The sequence below is a fragment of the Labrus mixtus genome, chromosome 3, assembly GCF_963584025.1.
Source record: "Labrus mixtus chromosome 3, fLabMix1.1, whole genome shotgun sequence".
Taxonomy (NCBI): domain Eukaryota; kingdom Metazoa; phylum Chordata; class Actinopteri; order Labriformes; family Labridae; genus Labrus; species Labrus mixtus.
The window spans coordinates 7,791,993-7,813,272 of record NC_083614.1 but is presented as its reverse complement, the minus strand read 5'-3'; the positions used below and the strand labels follow the sequence as shown (position 1 = coordinate 7,813,272).

Below are 21,280 nucleotides of genomic sequence, written 5' to 3'. Positions count from 1 at the left end.
AAATGGCTTCAGTATTGTTTTTTGCACATTTGTATGGAGTTATACTTAAACCAAACAGGGACTTTGATTAATCATTGAAGAAGTGTAATAAAGATTTCTATTCAGCAAGCAAAAGTTTATATTTCCCTCACAGCTCTGTGGATTAGTCACAGAACAGGCAGAGCTGAGGGCCCTCCTCTCTCAAATAAAATGAGGAAGTTCAGAGTAAAGTTAGTGGCAGCTTCCTTTTACAGCATTCGGACTCAGAAGATGAACAAGTGAAAGAAAGGAATTAAAAGTACGCAGCATGAAAACATTAAAAATAGCCTGAAAGAAAATAACTAGCGGAGTGTACTTTGGTTTGCTGGAATCTATTTGGAAAGCTGATGCAAAACTCTTGAGCTCAGACTCGCTGATCGGAAACAGGATGCCAAGTTATCAACCTTGGTGTCATGGTAATATAACTCGATCCAAAGCCGAGGATCTACTTTCCAAAGCTGCAAGAGATGGAAGCTTCCTGATCCGGGACAGTGAGTCCATACAGGGAGCGTATGCCCTGTGTGTTCTGTAAGTAGACATTACTTGTTTCTAACCGTTCACCTGACTGCGCTTTCATAAGTGTTGTTCCTTTTGAAAATATTTTGCTTCATAACATTCATTATGAGCCACAAATTATCCCAATAACTAGAGGGAAGCGCATGGAAAACATGTCTGTATGCTATGTGTTTGGCATGAGGTTGAAGACAAAAAACATTCCTTTATATCATCATTTGAGCATGTTTAACATAGCCAGTTTAAAAGTTCTTCTGTACTGTAGTACATCATCTTTTTTGCAAGACAAGACCAGTTCCCCTTTATTTGCTTACTGTTCTACCACAAAGCAACACCCCTTTCCTTCTGCACCACATTTACTTTTTTCATGTTCTAATATTGTATTTAAGATGCTCCCATTTATAGTTCCATAGAAAAGCTGTTTGTTTACCTGAGATAAAAAGAGTGACAGACATTTGCATTTTATTTTCTTTCAACCACAGATACCAGAACTGTGTGTACACATACAGAATCCTGCCAAATGAGGATAAGAAGCTCTCTGTCCAGGTGGGTTGACAGTCCGACACAAGCTGTCGTTTATGGTAGAAATGTTCAGTATTTATATTTTAAAGGAAGATACATTTCAGTTTGTTTTCTTCTATATAGGGCTAAATGGTGCTACAAAGCTATTTTTAATCAGGGCCTTGTAGTTTAGTTGTGTATTTTTAGGCATGTTTGTAACACATACATTGGCCTGTCGATAACTTGGAATACTAATAAAATGGTCCAAGATGTCAGTTGGTTGACATGTGGTTGATTAAGAAGGCAGTCCGATACTTGGAGTTGCCGTGCACATTTGTAGAGACAATCGTGGTCTCCAGAGGATGATCCATAGTAGCTTTTGAGTTCCCAAGGATTCCCCTCAAGTGATTCCGGGGGAAGGTCCAAGAGGTCCTTTATTTTAGTATCTTACACCAATTCATACCACCCTCAAGATGAACTGAAGTCTTTTTTATGAGCCTTTGATTAAGTGCCATAATCTTAAACACATTTTAAATTGGTCAAATTGTTTTGTTTATGACCAAATTTACATAAATAATGAAATTCCCTTGGCAATGTGTTGTATTTAAGACTACTTAAACCTGACTAATACATCAAATATAAAAGGGAACAGGACTAAAATCACACTAGCTTCGTACCATCGTTAACATAGTTGTTGATTAATAATAGATGCACCTCTGTTGCCCTATATCAAGGAAGCTGTCTTAGCGATATCAAAGATCTGATATAGCAGCAAACATCAATCAGACTGCAGAATCACACACACTAAGATAGTGCACAGACACCTGATAGGTGCTTTACAACAACACATGCAAAACAAACAACAATGGGTGACAAGGCTACAAAGCTAAACTTCTGAATGTGGACTTACTTCACCAGCTGTATGAGGTTGCAATGCAGCTTTTCAATTTGCAAGAGCTTATTGTTATAATTATCTCTATTAGACCAAAGCTTGGCAAATCAATTTTTGTTAAATATGAAATACTGTGGGTGCAAGGGATATTATGATTAAGTTTGCATTGGTCTAAACAAAAGGGAAAACAAAGCTCTGGCAGCAGATTGCAGTTGAAGCCATGTTTTTGAAAGTGGTTAGTGAACAGTTAAGAATGACTATGAGCTAAAACTATGAAAAAAGACCTTTGGCTAAGACAGGAACTAAGACAATTATAGTTGTTGTGTTCGAAACAATAAAAGGATGACTTGAATGTGAAGATCAGTTACTATGGAGAATATAACAAAGTATCATCGGCATACAGGCTAACATTATATATGGACACTTTACCACATCAAAAGTGTAAGGGCCCATTTTTGTTCATATTTCATTTCTTTGATTAAAAGCCAACATTCAAACAAACATATCACCTAAAATAGATATAATGTGTATCAGTATCAATGAGCCTGAATTGTTTCTCACTTTGTAATAAATGGAGTAACAAGATGTTCTTTATTTAGTTTAAAGTATTACAAGATTAAGGTCAAAGGTGCTTGTTTCGGTTTGTGCCTACATAAAATGACAGTGCAGAAATAGTCAGACCAGAGACCAAGTTATTTTTAACTTTAAACAATACATCTTTTTTTGTATAAGCATACTGTGGCTGGTAGTAAGAGGAAGCACAATTTTAGTCCAATTTAATGATCCATAACTGTGAGTAGAATAAAATAAATAAAAAAAAGTCTCCTGGAAGAGGCCACAAATGGTGCAAGTAAAAATATTTGATATTTTGTGTGAAGTAAAATCTAAAACTTTAAGAAGAAAATTAAATAAAGGTCTTCCAGAACTACAGCCACATGGCGTTAAAACCCTGCTTTGATCTGCTTTCAGGCATCAGATGGAGTTCCTATCAGGTTCTTCTCTATGCTGCCTGAGCTGGTGGAGGCGTATTACAGTACCAACATGGGTCTGGTCACACACTTGCAGTACCCTGTCCAGAGGGAGGAGGAGTCAGAGGAGGAGCCAGGTCAGACATCTTCCCTTGATCTGAATAGTAGCTTTGATGTAAAAAAAAAATATATTTGCCTGTCAAATGTTTAGAATTTCCTGAACATCCCATATGTCTTTGTCCTGCAGAAGCCTTTAATCTTCCACCACAGCTTCCACCCAGGAACTTTGCTGCCAACGATGTCAAAGAATATGACCCCAAGTCTTCTGAACAGGCCTGCAAGTCCTTAACAGACACCTACCTGATGAGGCTGCAGCATATGGACCTTTCCTCGTACGGTTGCATTTGCAAAATTTGTATTTATGTAGAACAGGAAGTTATAACTGTCCTATGCTACTGTGGCCCTCAAACCTCAACAGACTGCATTTTTAAAAGTTATATCTGAAGATAGACAGAAAATATGAGGAAGAGAGTAGTATACTACTGAGCTAGTTACAATATTATTGCGATACCGAACCAGGTCGCTAGAGGGCGCATAGCGCTTGTGAGGAGCATAATACCCCCCCCCCCACACACACACACAAAGCCGCCGAGTAAAAGTAGAGATGTGAAGATGTACATTAGCATGCTAGGCTAGCACACCTGTTGCTAATGCATAGTAACATTATGGAGCACGTGGAAATGCTGAGACACATTAAAGGGACAGACCACTGCAGGGTAAAGACACACTCCTCCACACTCCTGAGCTACCTAGGGTCCCCAACACACTGTAATTAAACAAAAGGTGCATATACAGCAAAAAAATAAATAAATGCGAAAAAGTCAAAATTTCAATATTTCCATCAATTCAATGAGGCAAGCACAGTATTTAGAAAATGTGCTGCTAATTCGCGTAACACAATGAAATTCAGAAAGCAACAACATAAGCCAAACTCAACAGTTACCAAATCCCACAAAACCCCTGATAATAGATTCAGTCAGGGACAGCTGGTATAAATGGCCGTAATGCTATGTCCTCCCTTTCTTATCGAACAAAAATTAGAAAATCAAAATCTTCAAATAACTTATAACAGATTATTAAATTTTTGGTGTAATCTATAGCGTAGAAATCACACCTAATAGTGTCAATGAGAAAAAGACTATCTCTAAATGGACAGATTTTTTACAGCCCAGCTGCTAGCATCCTCTTCAAATCACTTTCATAGTGAATTGAAAACCACTAGGCCACCGAATTTTGACCAATGACAACCCTGCAGTGTTACAGACTGTAGAGATGCTTCGGAACACATACAATTTTGCAACACTACCAAACTCAACCGAATTTTACAACAATGAAGGGCACAAGAAGGCTACCAAAGTTTTCACTACCCAGGTCAGTGAATCTATGTAAGTGCCGTCATACAGGGGGTTCTCTTCATGTAGTAAAATCTTTTCAATATGCACACAGCTGAGATCTTTCCGATGCCCTTTACATCTTTGTCAAAAAATAAACTTACATATAGAGTAATGTTGAAAGTAGAAAATTGTTCACTTCCTAGGACTGCTTGCATTCAAACCAGCAGATGTTGTATAGAGACGCCACTGCAGTAATGGCGGCTTGTCAACTTATGGTTTTCTCCCGGAGTCATATAAAGAGTGTGTAAAATGCCAAAATCCACCAAATTTTGTGCATTGTTTTGTAAGTGAGTGAGTTATAATGTGTGCTAATGGGAGAAAAGTGTTTAAAATGCTCCTGTGCTTCATATTTCTAGAGTACCAGAGGAGCATCTATTGGCTATCCAAGAATACTTCAGGACCTCGATCTGCTCAGACGCTGAACAAGTCCAGAATGGTTACCCTACCCTGCCAGGGCTAAAGAAGCTTACTATGGCAATCTGCAAGAATTTAAACAGGTATGGTAACCAGTCCACAGAATAATATTGAAGCTACAGTGTAAATAGCCGGTTTTCTGACCCTCTGACCTTTATGGAGACAGTGAAATTACCCGAATCCTGCCAGCTCTGGAGATCTTTCACAGGGTGTTCGAACAACAGCTCTCTCTAGGGACTGGATATTATCCAAGACAAGTTGGTGGCAATCTCAATCCATTGCAGCATTATCAACTCACAATAATAGCCACTGTCAGCATGTTTTATTTCCTTAATTTTCAGATGTCTGGTGATTCAGGTCAATTTGTATCATTTAGGCTTGAGCAACTGACCAAACTGCTGTATTCAATAGAAGATAAGGTAAAATCATCAGCTGAGTCATGGACATTCTTTGTAATTGATATACCAACAGATACTGCCGGCACAAGATGACAGTAACCTTCTCCTTTTATTCACTCAGGCTAAGAGTACTGTGTCTGAGTCTGTCGGGCACGATGGAGGTCACAGGAAATCTCTCATACCTACTGTTACGTTTGAGGTGGGTCTCTTCATTATTTGATATTTTGCCAAGCTGCTTAATGAAATGATTAAAGTTTTCTGGAGGTTTGTGCTTCTTTTGAACAGTTTCCCCTTTCACTCACAGGTCAAGCAAGAGTCTCTGGGTATTTCCACCAAGATGTTCCTGAAAGTGGATGTTGAAAGTGGGAAGCTCTACTTTAAGAAGTCAAAAGATGGACCTGAAGACAAATACTTTGTGCACAACAAAAGTATGAAATCACATCAATCTGTTACCTTGTTCCTTTGTATTTGAAGGAGTGACATTTATGTGTCTCTTGTGATGGTCAGGCTGCCATTTGGTTTGTCCAAAGCTTTGGTCAAGACTGAATTATCTCTAACAGTTATAGGATTTGGGCTGCTGTGGCTCAGTGGTAGAGTCGATCGTCTCCCAACCGTAACATTTGGGGTTCAATCCTCAGCTCCTGCAACCACGTGTGATGTGCCCTAATTGTCCTTCTACTTAACACCGTGTGGCTCCCTCTGCATTGTTGGCATCGTATAAATGTGTATGAATGGGATTAGCTAATACTGATGGTCCCTTTACTCAGCAGCCTCTGCTCATCAGGGGGTGAATGTGTAGGTGTGACCTGCAGTGTAAAAGCACTTTGAGTAGTCAGAAGACTAGAAAAGCTATCCAAGCTCAATTCCATTTACTATTTACGTTTGATCGGTTGGGATGAATCCTACTAATATTGTTGACCCCCTGACCTTCACTCTTCCACAGTAAGATATTGGCAATAAAATGCGACAATCTGTTCAAAGTTAATGTCATTTGTGTTTATCAGGAAAAATTAGCCTGATCTCGTGAAGAGCCAAGATGCTCATATAATAAACCTATTCAAATCAGCATTTTAGCAGGTTGACTTTAGCACATTGTTCAAAGAACTGTTCATATAATTAGCCTTATTTTGCCTCTAAAAAGCTACCTTAATGTCTCTGGATTTTTGTTGTCTCATTTCCACTGCTTGGTAGCTCAACTGGAACCAACTCAGCTTGAATTTGATACCAGGAACTTTACTTGTCTTTGTTGTCTAAAAACAGCTGGTAATCGAGGTGAGATTTTTAGCTACCGGTAACTGACGAAGAGACACAGCTTCAGTGTTTTGATATCATTGTCAACGCAACAAACTAGGAACAGAGGAAAATCTGCTTTTTATGAGTCGACTATGGCGTGCTCTCTTAGGACTGTCATCTAGGTTGATCAGAAGAAAAATTGCTGAAATTCCCACCGACTCTGGGAAAGTCTTATGCTATTATGCAATGCCCTGCACTGGAAAAGATGAATTAGTTTATATCCACACCTCTCATTTTCATACTGTGATTACTTTTCAGTCCTGCAGTTGGTGAAATCCCAGAAAATGCACGCCAAACTCGCAATCTCAGTGGAGACGGAAAAAGAGAAGATTTTGCGTAAAGAGTTTGTGTTTGAAAATGCAAAGGTAAAAATGTTTTATTTGAAACTCCTGTGAGGAACTTTTTGTTTGTGATGATTTTGGTGCCCCCTCTGGACAAAGCAGTACCCCTTATCTCTTCGCTGATTTTGTCCTTTACATACATATTTTTAAAAACAAAACGCCTCCTCCGATGTTTTTATATGTCACAGTTAACAGAATATTTTCTGTGGGGGTTAAAAAAAATCTGTTATGCAGTGTTGAGTTGAACACTTTGTCTGATAACTACCCTGAAGCAGTGGTTTCACAGGAATTAATAATAACAAAATAGAAATACTCAATCATTTTGCTGATGTTCTTGTTTGCTTTCGTGGACCAAATCAAAAAACACACATCAAAATAATTTTAAGTCCATTTCAAAACCAGTTAAAATCTCTTCAAAGGAAATTTAAGGCCTCTTAAACATGTTTTTAAAGTAATTATTTATCCATAATGTTCCATTAGTAATATGTTCATTGATCCGATTTGACTAACAGTAGCTTAGCAATATTAGCATTCATTTCATAATCCTCAATACCCACAAGACTCAACACATTTGAATTCAAATGTTGCTAAATCCTCCTGGTTAAGGAGAAGGCTAAATGTGGAGTAATTATGACATCACCCTTATTCATCAAAATTAACCAAATCAGTCAGAAGAGCACAGAAAAAAAATAAAAAATAAAATAACTTAAGACTGAAACTTCACTGGAAATAGTTTGTTTTATGTTCTAACATGTTCACAGGAGCTTTAGGTTTTTGTTCACATTCCTTTATGAGGCAGAATTTTCACTAGGTACTGTTTTTGAAATGTGTCTCACCAGAAAAGGGAAGGATTCTGCCAACTCCTTCAACAAATGAAGAACAAACACTCTGAAAAGACCGAGCCAGACATGATCACAGTGTTTGTTGGCACCTGGAACATGGGTATGAATGTTAGCGTCGTAAATGTTTGAATTTCAGTTGATTAACTGATGAAGCAACGATACAGTAACAGACTTCTCCATCATTTTGCAGGTAATGCGGGTTGTCCCCACAACATCAACTCCTGGTTTCAGTGTAAAGGCCAGGGGAAGACACAGGACGACACCGCCGATCAGATCCCGCACGATTTCTATGTCATCGGGACACAGGAGGATCCTCTGGGTGAGAGGGAGTGGTCGGATACAGTGAAAGGTGTGCTGAGGAATATCACGAACATCAGCTTCAAACAGGTGAGTGACTTAGACAGAGACAACAAGCGGTGTTGAAAAATGAAGTAAATGCTGAAGTGCAAAATCCTGCGGTTCATTGAGTGTCCACTGCTGCAGGAAGTCACATAGACACCCCTGCTAAAAGAGGCAGTGGCTGATTAGCTTTTATCTCGATCAGCACACACTGTACAGGGGATGAATTTTTAAAAACTCGTCCATTTTGATTTACTGATGGATAAGCATTTTTCACAATCAGCTTAAAACCCGCCTCAGCTCCAGCTCTCAGCCTGTCGTTAGGTTGACTGAAAGTAAGGCTGAGTCAGGATTTCCAGTCACTAATATGCACAGTCTAGGGAAAAAGACTTTTGTCGAGCAGTAGCATCATATCACCTTCTAACATCCAGGTGGCGATCCACACTCTGTGGAACATTCGGATCATCGTCCTGGCCAAACCTGAGCACGAGAACAGGATCTCACATGTTTTCTCAGACAGTGTGAAGACAGGGATTGCCAACACTCTGGGTAAGCTTTTTCACTTCTCCACTAAACATTTAATGACAAAAAGTGCCCATCAGTGATCATAACTGTGAGGTCTGTTTTGTAGGAAACAAAGGAGCAGTGGGCGTGTCCTTCATGTTCAACAGGACATCATTTGGCTTTGTGAACAGTCACCTCACCTCAGGAAGTGAGAAGAAAATCAGGTGAGGAAAACTATAACACTTCTACCAAAACCAATTCAAAAGTGAAGGAAGGATTATATATGGTACTCAGATTTTTTAGCCAACAATTCTTTAAGCTGAGGTAGCTAACAGTTAGCAACAGCGACTGAGGGAATATGTTATTTTACAAACTGCTTGGAGATTTTAGGAACATTAGGTATGCTCTATACTTTATTATATTTTCACTCTGTTTGATTTATAAGGACCCAGAGAGGTGACATGGATATGTTTGTTTTTTAATGCCTGCACGCTTTCTTTTTCACGCACCCGTTTTATAAATTGCATGTGCATTTTAGTAACTTGCACTAAGCGTTTTTTAAATAAAGAAATTAAAGACCATATTGCCACGGTGGCCATGTTGCCATGACGTCACGCTCAGGGTGGGAGGCCCAAATGTTGGTGTCATGTCTTACTGTTATGCTCCAGGTTTAAGTCATCTTAACCCTCACAAATCTTTTCATTGGAGACACAATATCATGAGTTAAAAAAAAACATATTTAATAACCCGTTAGCTACGGCTAACGTTAACATCCAGCCACTTCCTCGTTAACATTACATTTGAATGTAAAATCGGTAATAATTTCTGAAATCTTAATTTTGAATTTTATTGTCATGATTTATACTCTTTTTTCAGACGCAATCAAAACTACATCAACATCCTGCGATTCCTGAATCTGGGAGATAAGAAGCTGAATCCGTTTGACATCACACACCAGTTCACTCACCTCTTCTGGCTCGGCGATTTAAATTATCGTGTTGAATTACCATCTACAGTAAGTTTGAAGAATGCAGTTTGGTATATGAAAAAGGCCAAAAACAGATATTATTGTTCGATGATTTAAATAACTGTTCGTGAATAACTGATAGAAAATCTCCCCAACTCTAACCTGCAGATTCACAATATCACAATCTGTGTCGGCTTCATGTTCGGTCTGGTCTTGACTTTCACCTCATGTGATTCAGTTAGTGGTGTTTGTCTGAGCCCTCTGCTGCTGACTCTTTTATGCAAAAAGTCACTTCCTGTCCCTCCACAGGAAGCTGAGTACATGGTGACAAAGATCAAACAGCAGCAGTACCAGGAGCTGCTCAGTAAAGACCAGCTCAGCATGGAGAGGAATGATGGGAAGGTCTTCTTACATTTTGGTAAGCATATGGAGAGAATTGTCAGATTTTTGTTACGGCTACTTTTCACTATTAATCCCATGATGCAATAACACATCAAGAACTTTCACTCAATGGTATGTTGATTAGCTGAAGAGGAAATCACGTTTGCACCCACATATCGCTTTGAAAGAGACACTCGAGAGAAGTATGCCTACACAAAGGCCAAAGCAACGGGGGTAAGCTCATTTTTTAGACCTATTTTTTTTTTTACCTGTAATTCTCCTGTCATTAACATTAGAGCAGACATAGTAAAGACACCTTATTTTATGCAAAACATGTATATATTGCTTATGGTCAAAAAGTTAATTTGAAGATATTTTGTGGCTCAGAGAAGAATTATAATACCTTCAGTTCCATCAGGCTCAGTGTAACATATTTTAGATCTGCTGTTTGACCCACTTTTTATATTTATTCACTGGTTTTAACTCCGCAGACAAAATACAATTTGCCCTCCTGGTGTGATCGTGTCCTGCGGAAGTCATATCCTCTGGTCCATGTGGGCTGCCAAGCATATGGTGAGCGATTCACGTGAACATTATCAGAAGTTCTTTTAGTGTTTAAATGACTTTCTTGGAAGCATCAAACAAAAAAGGGGGGACATTTTGCATGTAATAAAAAGATACCTGCTGTGTGTGTGGGTGTTAGAAACTGCTCATGTACAATTATACCTGTGTTTATATATATCTCTTGTAAGAACACCATTTGATGTATCATAAATATCAGTGTAATGAAAACGACTTGGTGCAGGGCAATTAAAGAAAACAGCAGAAAGAAAAACAAGATAAGCTGTACTCTACAAATTAAGGTTTATTTAAACACATTTCGACCCACTGGTGTCTGTCAGGTAATTTATTTTATGCACTTTGTGATGTTGTGATTTAATTTTGGTGGAATTCAGTAAATGTGCGAGCTTTTCTTTCTTTTGACTAGTATGGATGATAAGTTCAAATGTCTTATAGATGCTCTTTACCTTTGACTAACAAGAGGTTAAGTGGACCAAAGACCAAGACTTAAAACATTGACATGATTATTAAAGATGCATCAATATATATTTCACTTCACTTGACACCCAATACATATAATTATAGCTTTAACGTGTGACACTGCAGACACTGTAAGAGTCCTTTTACAAATTAGCAGCAGTAGCTCAGTCTGTAGGGACTTCGGTTGGGAACCGGTGGCTGGTTCAAGTCCCAGTGCGGACCAACTCTGGAAATTGGTCTGGTAGCTGGAGAGGTGCCAGATCACTTCCTGAGCAGGTGCCCTCGAGCAAGGCTTTAAGTCCCACCAGGCAACCTACTGCCAATTATTAGTCTGTGACATCCATAAAATATTTAAAGTTAAACATATAATTGGTTATTTAGTCACATCTATATTTTTGATACTAGCATTATTTTTTTCTGAGTTTTTTTCCATTAAGCTTTAAAGACAACCATGAATAAAATATTTGACTACTGAACTCTAAGAACAGAAAACATTAACAGCAAACAAAGTGATCTTTGTTTTCATTTTAAAAAGGTTCACTACCAACTTTACACGTGCAGCTCGGGTCACTTATCACATTGTTGGTGAAAGTGTTTGCAGTGTTAGTCTGTGGCTTTAAAGAGAGACCAAATTAAAGAATGCAAAAAATGACCACAAAGACATCATCGAGTCATTTCACAGTAAGTGGAAGTTCGAGAGTCTCGAAACCTTTTGCAAGGCAGGAGTGTCTGAAGAATGGTTTATGATATTTGAGTCTCTGCTGCATATGTTACTGTTCTTTCTTCTCCTCAAATCAGTCCACAGATTACGTTTAAATCAAATAGCTGGGGTGCCTATTAATTCATGTGCTCTGATACAAAACTGTCCAATTGTAGGCTGCACTAATGACATCATGACAAGTGACCACTCACCAGTTTTCGCCTCATTTCAAGTGGGTGTGGCCTCCCAGTTTGTCTCCAAGCAAGGTAGGATCCCTGTTTGCAGATGACTCAGTGTTATTCTATCGAATAAGTTTGAGTTTGAGTGTTTTTATTTTATTTTATACAATCTTTTCAGATCTAAACAGCGCAACTCAAGGTGGGATACAGATCATGAACTCTGTAGCCACCTTGTTGACAAAATCAAAGACCAAGTTCTTCATTGAATACCACTCCAGCTGCTTAGAGAGTAAGTTTGATCTTTTGTGTTTGACAGTGATCATATTGTATCCTTCTTAAAAAAAGGTCTTAAGACAAAAATAATATAAACACCTTTTTTAAATACAGAGACAGTAAAGACTTCAGAGGGAGAGAACACGGAGCATTCAGAGGGGTCAATAAAAGTTTGGTTTGGAAACCAAGTTCAGGTAAAACAATCAGTCAGTCAGTTAATAGAAAAGAGCTTCCATTATGGTAGTTGTCTCAATGTTGCATCATTCTTCCTCTGTCGTCTTCTCCAATCTTCTCCAGCTCACACCAATCATCTGTGACCCCGAGTACCTCTTGGACCAACACATCCTCATCTGTGTGAAGTCGACAGATAGTGACGAGTCGTACGGTAATAAACACACCACCAGATGTCATACAGATTGATTACACACAGCATTACTCAGTCTCAGAGTCACACTTCCTTTTCAGCTCACAACAGACAGTTGGCTCCAAACCAAATATAACTCTGCTGCTATGAGGTCTCTTACACATATGTATTACAGCTTCACAAACCTAAAAGAAGAACTACTCTTAGATGGTTGACACAATTCAAAGATAGATCTACAAAATCATCAAGATGAATGAATCCATGAAAATACGTACTAACACTTGCAGTTTACGGGGCTTTCATTCCCTACGCAGGAGAGGGCTGTGTTGCTCTGAGAGCTGCTCAGTTCTGCTACACAGAGTTCCAGATCACACTGACTCACCACGGAGAGAAGACGGGAACTTTGACAGGAGGCATACAGTTACACACCTCTGAGGGCAAGACCACGGAGAAGTTATATGGTGAGTCTGGAGAGAAGCTCAGAACTTACCTATTACATTGGAACAGTATAAAGGTTGTCACAATATCAGAATTTTAAAATTTGATAGGATATTAGTTCAAGTCAAATGATATCTCTTTCGATACAGCGGCAACTAAAATAGAAGTCTAATGCACTTCAAAAGAAGACATTTCTTGATTTGAATGAACAAAAATCCTGCACACTGTCTAAATTGCACAAAATTTGCAACTCGGACAATGTCTGCTCTCTGTGTGTTGTAGAGACATGAGTCGTGAGTTGTGATGTGACGTGATGTAAAGTTGAATAATTTTAACATGGGGTTCTATTGGGCTTGACTCACTTCTGGAGCCAGCCTCAAGTGGTCATTTGAGGAACTGCAGTTCCTGACACCTCTGCATGAGCTTCATTTCCCATTTCTCATCCCAAATCCTTTTTTATTCTGTTTTCAGATTTCATCAAAGTTGAAAAGGACGACACAGTCGCCCCAAAAGGCAAAGGCGGAGACTCAAACAAGTATGACCTTTCTTCGCATGTGGCCACATCGAAATATCTTTAATATATCTTCTTGCTGTGCTTATATTTTTGTCTTCTTTTTCACAGGTGTTCAGTCACCCAGGCACATGATATTTCTAACCCCAACTACATGGGTGTGTCGTTCCAAAAAGGCAATGTGATCGATAAAGGTTGGAGTTACAGCATGCCACCAAAAAATAATCCAGTCACTGGGCAAGGGAGTAAAGAACCCAGGAAAGTTGGCCATGATGCGAGCACATGCAGTATCACAAATCCTACGTAAGTGATTGTTTTTGGTGCCATGTTATTCATCAATATCTGGAAAAAATCTTACAATTAATACCTGATATGATTTGTAGAAAGTGACGTAAACTTTACTGACTGATCCCTTGTTTTTTAGGGGTGAAGGTGAGCAGAAGTCAGAGATGTTTGACAATCCGTTATATGGATCAATGGGAAAGTCACATTCTCGGGGAAAGGATCAAGACCACCAGCAGAAGGATCAACTCATACCAGCTGATCCATTCTTTAAACAAGCAGACGGAGACCTTGATCGCCCCCCGTTGCCCACCCCACGCAACCGCTCCTTCACCTGCTCTGAGACCAAACCTCAGCCTCAGCCTCCCACCCCGCTCACCCTGCTTCCGTCAGTGTACAAGAAACCGGTGGTGCCTTCACGCTCAGAAGGCGGGATGGGGCCCAACCGTCCTCCTTTACCGTCCAAGTCTCGGCCAGGTGTGCCAGAGCCTCAGATCACAAAACCCAGAGACTACAGAGAAAGCTCCGAACTCCAGAGCAAACTAAGACCGCCAGCAAGACCGGCCCAGCCACAGCAGCAAAAAGACAGTAAGGAAAAAACATGTTTGTCTACAGAAAGATCGTGAAATAGAAAATATCCCCACAAATGTCGTACATAATGTGATGGATTTGTCTTTTTTTTAAGTGTATGCTGAAGTCCCCAAGCTGGGCCGTTCTGTGAAGTGAAACCAGACTGCAGCCGTGACTCTACAGCTTCCTGCTCTGCTTTTTGGAAACATAAAATATGAAAAGGCAAGCTTCAGTCAGTTGATCCCCTAGCTAAATGTATCACACATTGACTGTATATAAAGATGGATGAAGTGTCTCCGAATCCTCCTGTAGTACAAAATGAAGCCAAAATTATACCTGTGGTGAGCGCTGAAATAGTAAATGGTAAATGGACTTAAGCTTGTATAGCGCTTTTCTAGTCTTCTGACTACTCAAAGTGCTTTTATACCGCATGTCACACCCACCCATTCACACACTGATGGTAGAGCTTTCTATTTAATGTGACCATTAGAAGTAACTAATAACTAATAACTAAGTAACTAAAGTGTCTTGCCCAAGGACACATCATACATATTGTTGCAGTAGCAGGGGATCAAATCCCCAACCTTCAGGTTGAGAGAGATGACCAACTCTACCACTGAGCCACAGCCGCCCAAATAGTGTGCATTTGGATCCAGAGTCTGCATAGTGGAGAGTTATGGTCATCACTCGCCTTCCCCTCACCAACACACATTTGAGAAGATGTCAAACATTCCTCAGGTCAGTATAGTCCACAGCAAAACAGATTCTCGTGTGTTTTAATGGAGACAAGAGTTTGTTAGAGTTTGTCAAATTGTCTCTTCCCTGATCATTTGGGGCACACGTCGCTGAAGGATCCTCATTCGTCAACAGAGCTGTCAAAGCATCATTTCTCATGTTTTTGATCTTATAGTTTAACCCATGTCCCATCTGTTAACATGGAGAAGGGAGGAGCTTGTGATATTTACTGCAGCCAGTCATCAGGGGGAGCCCAAAATGTTTAGGCTTCACTTTTGGGGAACTTGCATCTGCTAGCATCTATTTCCTGTGCGCTACACACAACGCTGAAGCTGGCTAACTTAGCTTAGAATTAAGACATGACACAAGGGAAACAGGAAGCATGGCAGGGTTTTAGGGGAACAAAAATATGCACCTCTAAGGGGGGGGGGGGGGGGGGGGGGGGTTTACTGTAATTCAACATATTTACAAACAGACAGCATAAGAACTTTGAAGAGATACAAACTTTCCATTAAGAGATATGAATATTGAATACATTTTTCAGGCTTTATTTCTTCAATGCTTACATTATATATCTGAAATTAAACTGCTTATATATATATATACAATTCTGTTACATTTCATGTAGATTTAACACTTTATTGTAGCTAATGAATGTTTACCACACAGTGTTATCTTGCACAGACATGTTTGCCTTGAAGGTGTACAAAAAAGGTCTCATAAATACAAATAATAAAACTGCTTTTATTCAGATGTTTCCTCATAACTTCTTGTTAATAAACTGAACACATTCTGTCTGCAGTCTGACATCTAGTACTCAGACAGTTCAGGTATTTGCCTCCATCTGCTGTCATCAAAAGGAACTGCATGTAGATTGAGAATTAAATGTCATCAAAGCTTGAAAAAATATTGACATTAAAGTTAACAGGAAACTAAGTGATGTCATCAACTCCTACATTTTAACATTATATGGTTTTTATGTTCTTTCTTCTTACTGTATATTTCCCCCATGTTTTGAGTCATTTCACTGAATGTGATTTTCCCCCGTATCATATAGTCCAGTCAGCAGGCCTCTCAGGCTGAGGAGTTACACTGGGTGAACATTAAGCAGCTCTTCTCCCAGAGAGGTATCATTCATTTAACCTGTGGGTCATGGCCCTCAAGGTATAAAAACGTTTGGGTCCATGAGATGAAGGTAGACACCATTCTCCCCACAAAACTGTCTCAATCTAATTTCAGATGTCACTCAAAGATAAGCTGCTTATTGTGTTTATAAGGGGATAGGGGCCAACATGATTGGGAAGCCATAGTCTATTTATTCTCCAAAAAAACAGTATAAAAGATATCACACAAGCAATTCAAAGGCTTCATTTGAAGAAAAATAATGTAACCAACATGGATATGAATTAATATTTTATTTCCTTGTATGATTCATTCAACATGGAGTTACTCAGACACATTCCCCCCCAACAAATAATAACACTCCAAGAGTTCAGATTCAACCAATACCAGCACAGCCCCCTAAGGCGCTGCACACAAATACAAACAAAACAAAATGAATGAATCAACTTCTTCTTAGTACATCATTACATAGTACAACAAACATTACACAATAGAATCTGACAAATATATCTGTAATAAGTTACTTTCCTCCTCCCTTCCCGTGCTTTAAAAAGATATTCAGACCAAGAAAAAACATTATCAAAGAGGTTCATTATTAAAGGACTGTTTTCAACAGGAACAATATATCTCATAAAATATGATACAGGGGACAATATGAGTTACCAATTTACTTCATTTTCTACTTTATTCAGCTCACAGTATTTACATAAATAAATGTTCATCCTCAGACATCCCTCTATATCACCCTGTTTCAATATGTAGGCTAGTAGTAATATATACCACATCTCAGTTATGTGCACACAGTGATTTACGACTTTTAGGCAAGTTTTACATTTCACATTAAAAGTCATTCTTAAATACAATTTAAAGATATTTTCATGTTTTGGTGTCTGCCAGATTTCTTCTGCCGATAATTTTATAAATTGAACTGGGACTTGAGATATGTAAATCAAATATATATTTATACTGCATAATAAGCTATATTATAAAAAGGGATATCAGTTTAGCACTGTCAAAAAGATAGAAGTAGAAAAGAGGAATGACGTAGATCTCAGTGAAGTGCTATAAAGTGTTATTGTTGTCATTTTAAAAGCTTCAATAAAGATGTCTTGAGCTCCGAAGTTCTGGTTTTTTTTCAACACCTGCGAACATTTAGCGCAACTTTGGCTCCCTCAAGTGGAGCTACTGGTAATTACAGTCTATGGTAATTACATGTGGGTCAGTCGCTAAGATACGACGTTAAGTGAAACGTCATCAACGTCAGACACACTACCACAAGAAACCAGCAGCAATAATGGTACGAAATCACGTTTGAATTTATTCATTTGTTTTAATCAGTTATTCTACTTGAACATGAATTGAGTGGTTGAAGTATTTACGAAACACTTGATTTCTCTTTGTGAGTAATGTTGAAAACTGTGTGGTGTTTGCAGAGCGCCTGAATCGTGCTCGACTTTTAGCCCGCTGCTAACATTAGCATCGTCCTGCTCTGTGTTTCAGCTTTTCTACTCGTTTTTCAAGTCCCTGGTGGGGAAGGATGTAGTGGTGGAGCTCAAAAACGACCTGAGGTGATTAAACCATTTGAATATGTCCACAGTGTGATATCCCTCTTTGTTTAGGTCAGTCTACTACATGAATACTACATAAAGGTAATGAATTAATGATTAAAGAAGTGACCAGATGATCAAAACACGACTAACAAAGTCAAACAAACAGCTTACAAGTACAATGTAAAGTGAAAGATTACAATGACAGGAACAAGTTATGATATCCTTGTGGCGGCTTTTATTGCTGCTTATTGTTAAATATTATAAGGATTGTTGTTTTGTTTTGTTTGTGTCAGAGATGTGAAACAAGTGGATCCCTCTGAAAGGGCTTTCATTGTACCAGAGATTGAAACTTGATAAAATACTAGTAAAACTCAACCTAAATCCCTGTTTCGATACCACGGGAAAGTAGCTCCCCATATTGAGTCATTTCTTGTGATCAATTAATGAACTTGCAGTTTAAAAAGTCTGTATGTGTTTGTTTGTGAAGGGTCTCATTCTTCTCCTTAGCACCCGTCTTATGGAACAAATTTATTTATGCTAAAGATTTGGTACTTTTCGATACAATCAAACTACATTTATTAAATCAACATTTTGTTTTTTGTAGTATTGAACATTTTGACAGTCTTACCCTTTATTCATTTTAATCCCTCCTTTTGTTCTTTCAGCATCTGTGGAACTCTTCATTCTGTTGACCAGGTTAGAAATAACTTTATCTGTTTCTGATTCTAAACCAAGGCTATGTGTCTTTTCTATTTTCTATGAGCACGTCCAGTTCTGACTGTAAATGTGTTCAAATCCCTGCTTGTGTGTTTCAGTACCTGAACATCAAACTCACAGACATCAGCGTCACAGATCCTGAGAAGTATCCACACATGGTAGGTCTCATCAGTCCAGCAGCACTATATTTTATACATCAATCTTCATATTGTACAGCACCAATTCAGAACAAATGTTATCTCAAGACACTTTACAAAAAGAGCGGGTAAAGGACCTTACTCTTTGTTGTATTATTTACAAAGAGCACAGCTCTTATAACAACATTTAGCAAAGTTACAGTGACAAGGAAAAAACTGCCTTTAAGAGGCAGAGCCAGACTCATGTTGAACAGCAAACTGCTGAAACTGTGCTGGGGTACAAAGGGATTTCATATTTTGAATGAAATGCCTTTCCTGTAGACCTGTCATGGATGGTAGGTGAGCCACAGCAGGTTAATGTGTTTTTTTGGGGGGAGGGCCTTTGGTATTTTAACAGTTGGATACTTTTAAATTTCAGCTTGCTCTTACTGCTTTTTCCAAAGTTACCAAACCAAGTCAAACCATCGTGTTGAGTTAGTTTGAAAATGTTGCTCTCCCTTTTCAGCACCTCAAAAAACTACATACAGTATATTTACATTTATTTATTTAAACAATTTACAACAATATTGTTTTACATGTTTTACTTACTTATCCTTGATTTGAAGTTCGATTCCTACAATGTTTACTGCTCTCTTATTGGGTCTCAGGGATCGCCACTATACAACAAGGTCCAAGGGTCAGTCCAAGAATGGAGCTAAGGGAACACTTTTTTAATTTTTATGGGGTCAAAAGGTAAAAGTAGATTCCAGCAACTGTTCAGTATTTAGTATTTAAAATAAATCCTAGACAAAGGGAAATTCAAATAAAGTTTTTAAAAAAAAAAACATGAAAAGTTGCATGAACTGAGAAATACTCCTCCTGTTATTAGCTTTCAGATGAAAATGTTGTCTGATGTATGTTGTTTTACTTCAGTATTTTTAAGTGATAACTACTTTCAAACCTTCTAATGTCTCTTTTGATGCGTCTGCTGCAGCTGTCGGTGAAGAACTGTTTCATCCGTGGCTCCGTGGTCCGGTACGTTCAGCTGCCTGCAGATGAAGTGGACACACAGCTCCTGCAGGACGCCGCACGAAAAGAAGCCATGCAGCAGAAGCAGTGATTGACCTGCAGGGTGGGCTTTATTTCATGGGGTGGGCAGGGTGGGGAAACTTTTTTTTGTTGTTCTTGGATATTTGGTAATGTTAGTTTTGACTTCAGATCATTTAAAGATGATGATACAGTTTGAGACGTATTGATCATTTTCCTCTCATTGGAGAGAGAATTTAGTTTCATTCCTGACTCTTTTTTTTTTTTAATCAATAATTTCACACACCAAAAAAATCATCATTGGAATTGATCTTTGCCCCACAGGCTTTGTAGGCAGCTTCATTTGATACTGTCTTTTGTTTTATTTTATCTTAAAGGAATAGATCTAAGCACCATTTAGAGCCCAGTTGTGGTAAAAAATCTCTTTATCTGTTTCTGTTTCAAAAACACTGTTCATTCACCTCAAAAATAATGACTTGGTTTTTTTTTATGTCACTTTGAAATAAAACAATATTTTATTTATATTTGAATTCTTTTATTGTCATTTCGAGGTCATTTGTGTTGTATTCTCTATCTGATCAATCCTAAATCAACGAGCTGTGATAGTGGGAAAGTTCTGTTAATGACTTCATTTATGGGAAATCAAAATCCCATGCCATCTCTTTGTTAGTTATCCGATTCAGAATACAGATTTATCTTTAAATGAAGGAGGAGAGGGTAAAAACATGACAGTGTGTCTCAGGACTGTTCATGTGTGCTGAAGGAGTTTAATCTGTGATGTTTGAATCGACTGGCTTATCTCGTGCACGTCGAGGAGGTACAAACCTCTCCTTCCTCGTTACTATGTTTTCAATCTCCACTCAAGTCACTATGCAGGCAGAGCAGTGCTTAAAAAACATAAATCTGTAAACTCAAAAAGGAATGAATGAGTATATTTTCAAAAGGTTGAAATTAAGGAATGTTTTTAATAAATGGGGAAACAGGAAGACTTAAAATATGAAACCACAACATGTTCATTTTAACACCACTTCATGTATTATAATGTTCTTTTTTTTCTCATATTAGGATCTGCTGTATTGTCCGCTGAGGGAAATCTGTCTTAGACAACAGTGCCACACAAAGCTGCACAATCACAATCAGAACATCCGTCAGCCAATGAAACACAAGAGTAAGACGATCCTTTAAAGTGACATGGACTACTTCATGTTGTACCTGTCATGTAATGTTACTCCCTCTTCAATGACATCTTCCATATCCCACCAGATAAATAGTAGAAGAATCGCAATGAGCCCAATGATTACAAAATGAGATCGAATATAAAAAAGCAGCTATTATAAATAAAAACAGTGATGTCAAACAAGATTAAAAAAAATAAATAAATACAATTCCACTCCAAGAAAAAAAGCAGAGGGCACTAAAAGCCATTGAAACAAGCAGGTTACATATTATAAACAATATCTATGCCATAGTTAAATAGGAATGTTTGTGTCTTTAAATTGTCTATTCGTACATTTTATCTCCTTTTTTCTTTTCTCGTCTGTGTTTGTCGGTCCTCAACAGCCAAGTTCTTAATGTCCTCACATATAGATGAGTCCAACATGACACACTCACTTTGTATACATTTATGTTTTAATTTTCCAATGTTTAATAATCACGTTAGGTTAGTTTCTGCAACAATCTTTCTTCCACTAGCTCACAGTACCCAAAGTTTAACAGCTTTGTGTCTGACATTAACTAGACAGTTCATTGTCTTTGTCTTCTTGTGCTTGTTCTCCTGTTACGTTATACTGTTTGGGTTACGTTTATCCTT

At 38.4% G+C, this 21,280-nt stretch overlaps 2 protein-coding genes across 3 annotated transcripts; both read left to right on the top strand.

Moving 5' to 3' along the window:
- Nucleotides 1-145: 145 nt before the first annotated feature.
- inpp5d (inositol polyphosphate-5-phosphatase D) lies at nt 146-14,565 on the top strand. Of its 2 annotated transcripts, none has more exons than XM_061030549.1 (27): nt 146-546; nt 1,014-1,077; nt 2,894-3,029; nt 3,140-3,284; nt 4,703-4,843; nt 4,927-5,017; nt 5,102-5,179; nt 5,280-5,357; nt 5,463-5,586; nt 6,710-6,816; nt 7,632-7,734; nt 7,825-8,021; nt 8,405-8,522; nt 8,605-8,701; nt 9,354-9,492; nt 9,754-9,862; nt 9,971-10,059; nt 10,317-10,398; nt 11,743-11,832; nt 11,924-12,034; nt 12,133-12,212; nt 12,316-12,370; nt 12,670-12,843; nt 13,292-13,355; nt 13,443-13,634; nt 13,756-14,201; nt 14,299-14,565. In XM_061030549.1, exons 1-27 carry the CDS (start codon nt 407-409, stop codon nt 14,337-14,339), a joined length of 3,291 nt encoding a protein of 1,096 aa, XP_060886532.1. In that variant the 5' UTR covers nt 146-406; the 3' UTR covers nt 14,340-14,565. The 2 variants fall into 2 exon arrangements, with proteins under 2 accessions (XP_060886532.1, XP_060886531.1); XM_061030548.1 differs by having other exon boundaries at nt 149-546; nt 12,316-12,403; nt 12,697-12,843.
- A 2,681-nt stretch (nt 14,566-17,246) lies between these two features.
- Nucleotides 17,247-20,000, top strand: smx5. Its single transcript, XM_061030557.1, has 5 exons — nt 17,247-17,337; nt 17,541-17,608; nt 18,256-18,286; nt 18,406-18,465; nt 19,418-20,000. The coding sequence occupies exons 1-5, from the start codon at nt 17,335-17,337 to the stop codon at nt 19,541-19,543; spliced, it is 288 nt and encodes a 95-aa protein (XP_060886540.1). The 5' UTR covers nt 17,247-17,334; the 3' UTR covers nt 19,544-20,000.
- Nucleotides 20,001-21,280: the final 1,280 nt, after the last annotated feature.

What these genes read in the sequence shown, in the direction of transcription:
- smx5 (XM_061030557.1), top strand. An exon ending in GAGCTCAAAAACGACCTGAG is followed by an intron (nt 17,609 to 18,255) that starts GTGATTAAACCA and finishes TTGTTCTTTCAG; the next exon opens with CATCTGTGGAACTCTTCATT. An exon ending in CTCTTCATTCTGTTGACCAG is followed by an intron (nt 18,287 to 18,405) that starts GTTAGAAATAAC and finishes TGTGTGTTTCAG; the next exon opens with TACCTGAACATCAAACTCAC.
- inpp5d (XM_061030548.1), top strand. Translation starts at nt 407, where the DNA reads ATGCCAAGTTATCAACCTTGGTGTCATGGTAATATAACTCGATCCAAA. An exon ending in CAGCATATGGACCTTTCCTC is followed by an intron (nt 3,285 to 4,702) that starts GTACGGTTGCAT and finishes TCATATTTCTAG; the next exon opens with AGTACCAGAGGAGCATCTAT. An exon ending in CCAGTTTGTCTCCAAGCAAG is followed by an intron (nt 11,833 to 11,923) that starts GTAGGATCCCTG and finishes CAATCTTTTCAG; the next exon opens with ATCTAAACAGCGCAACTCAA.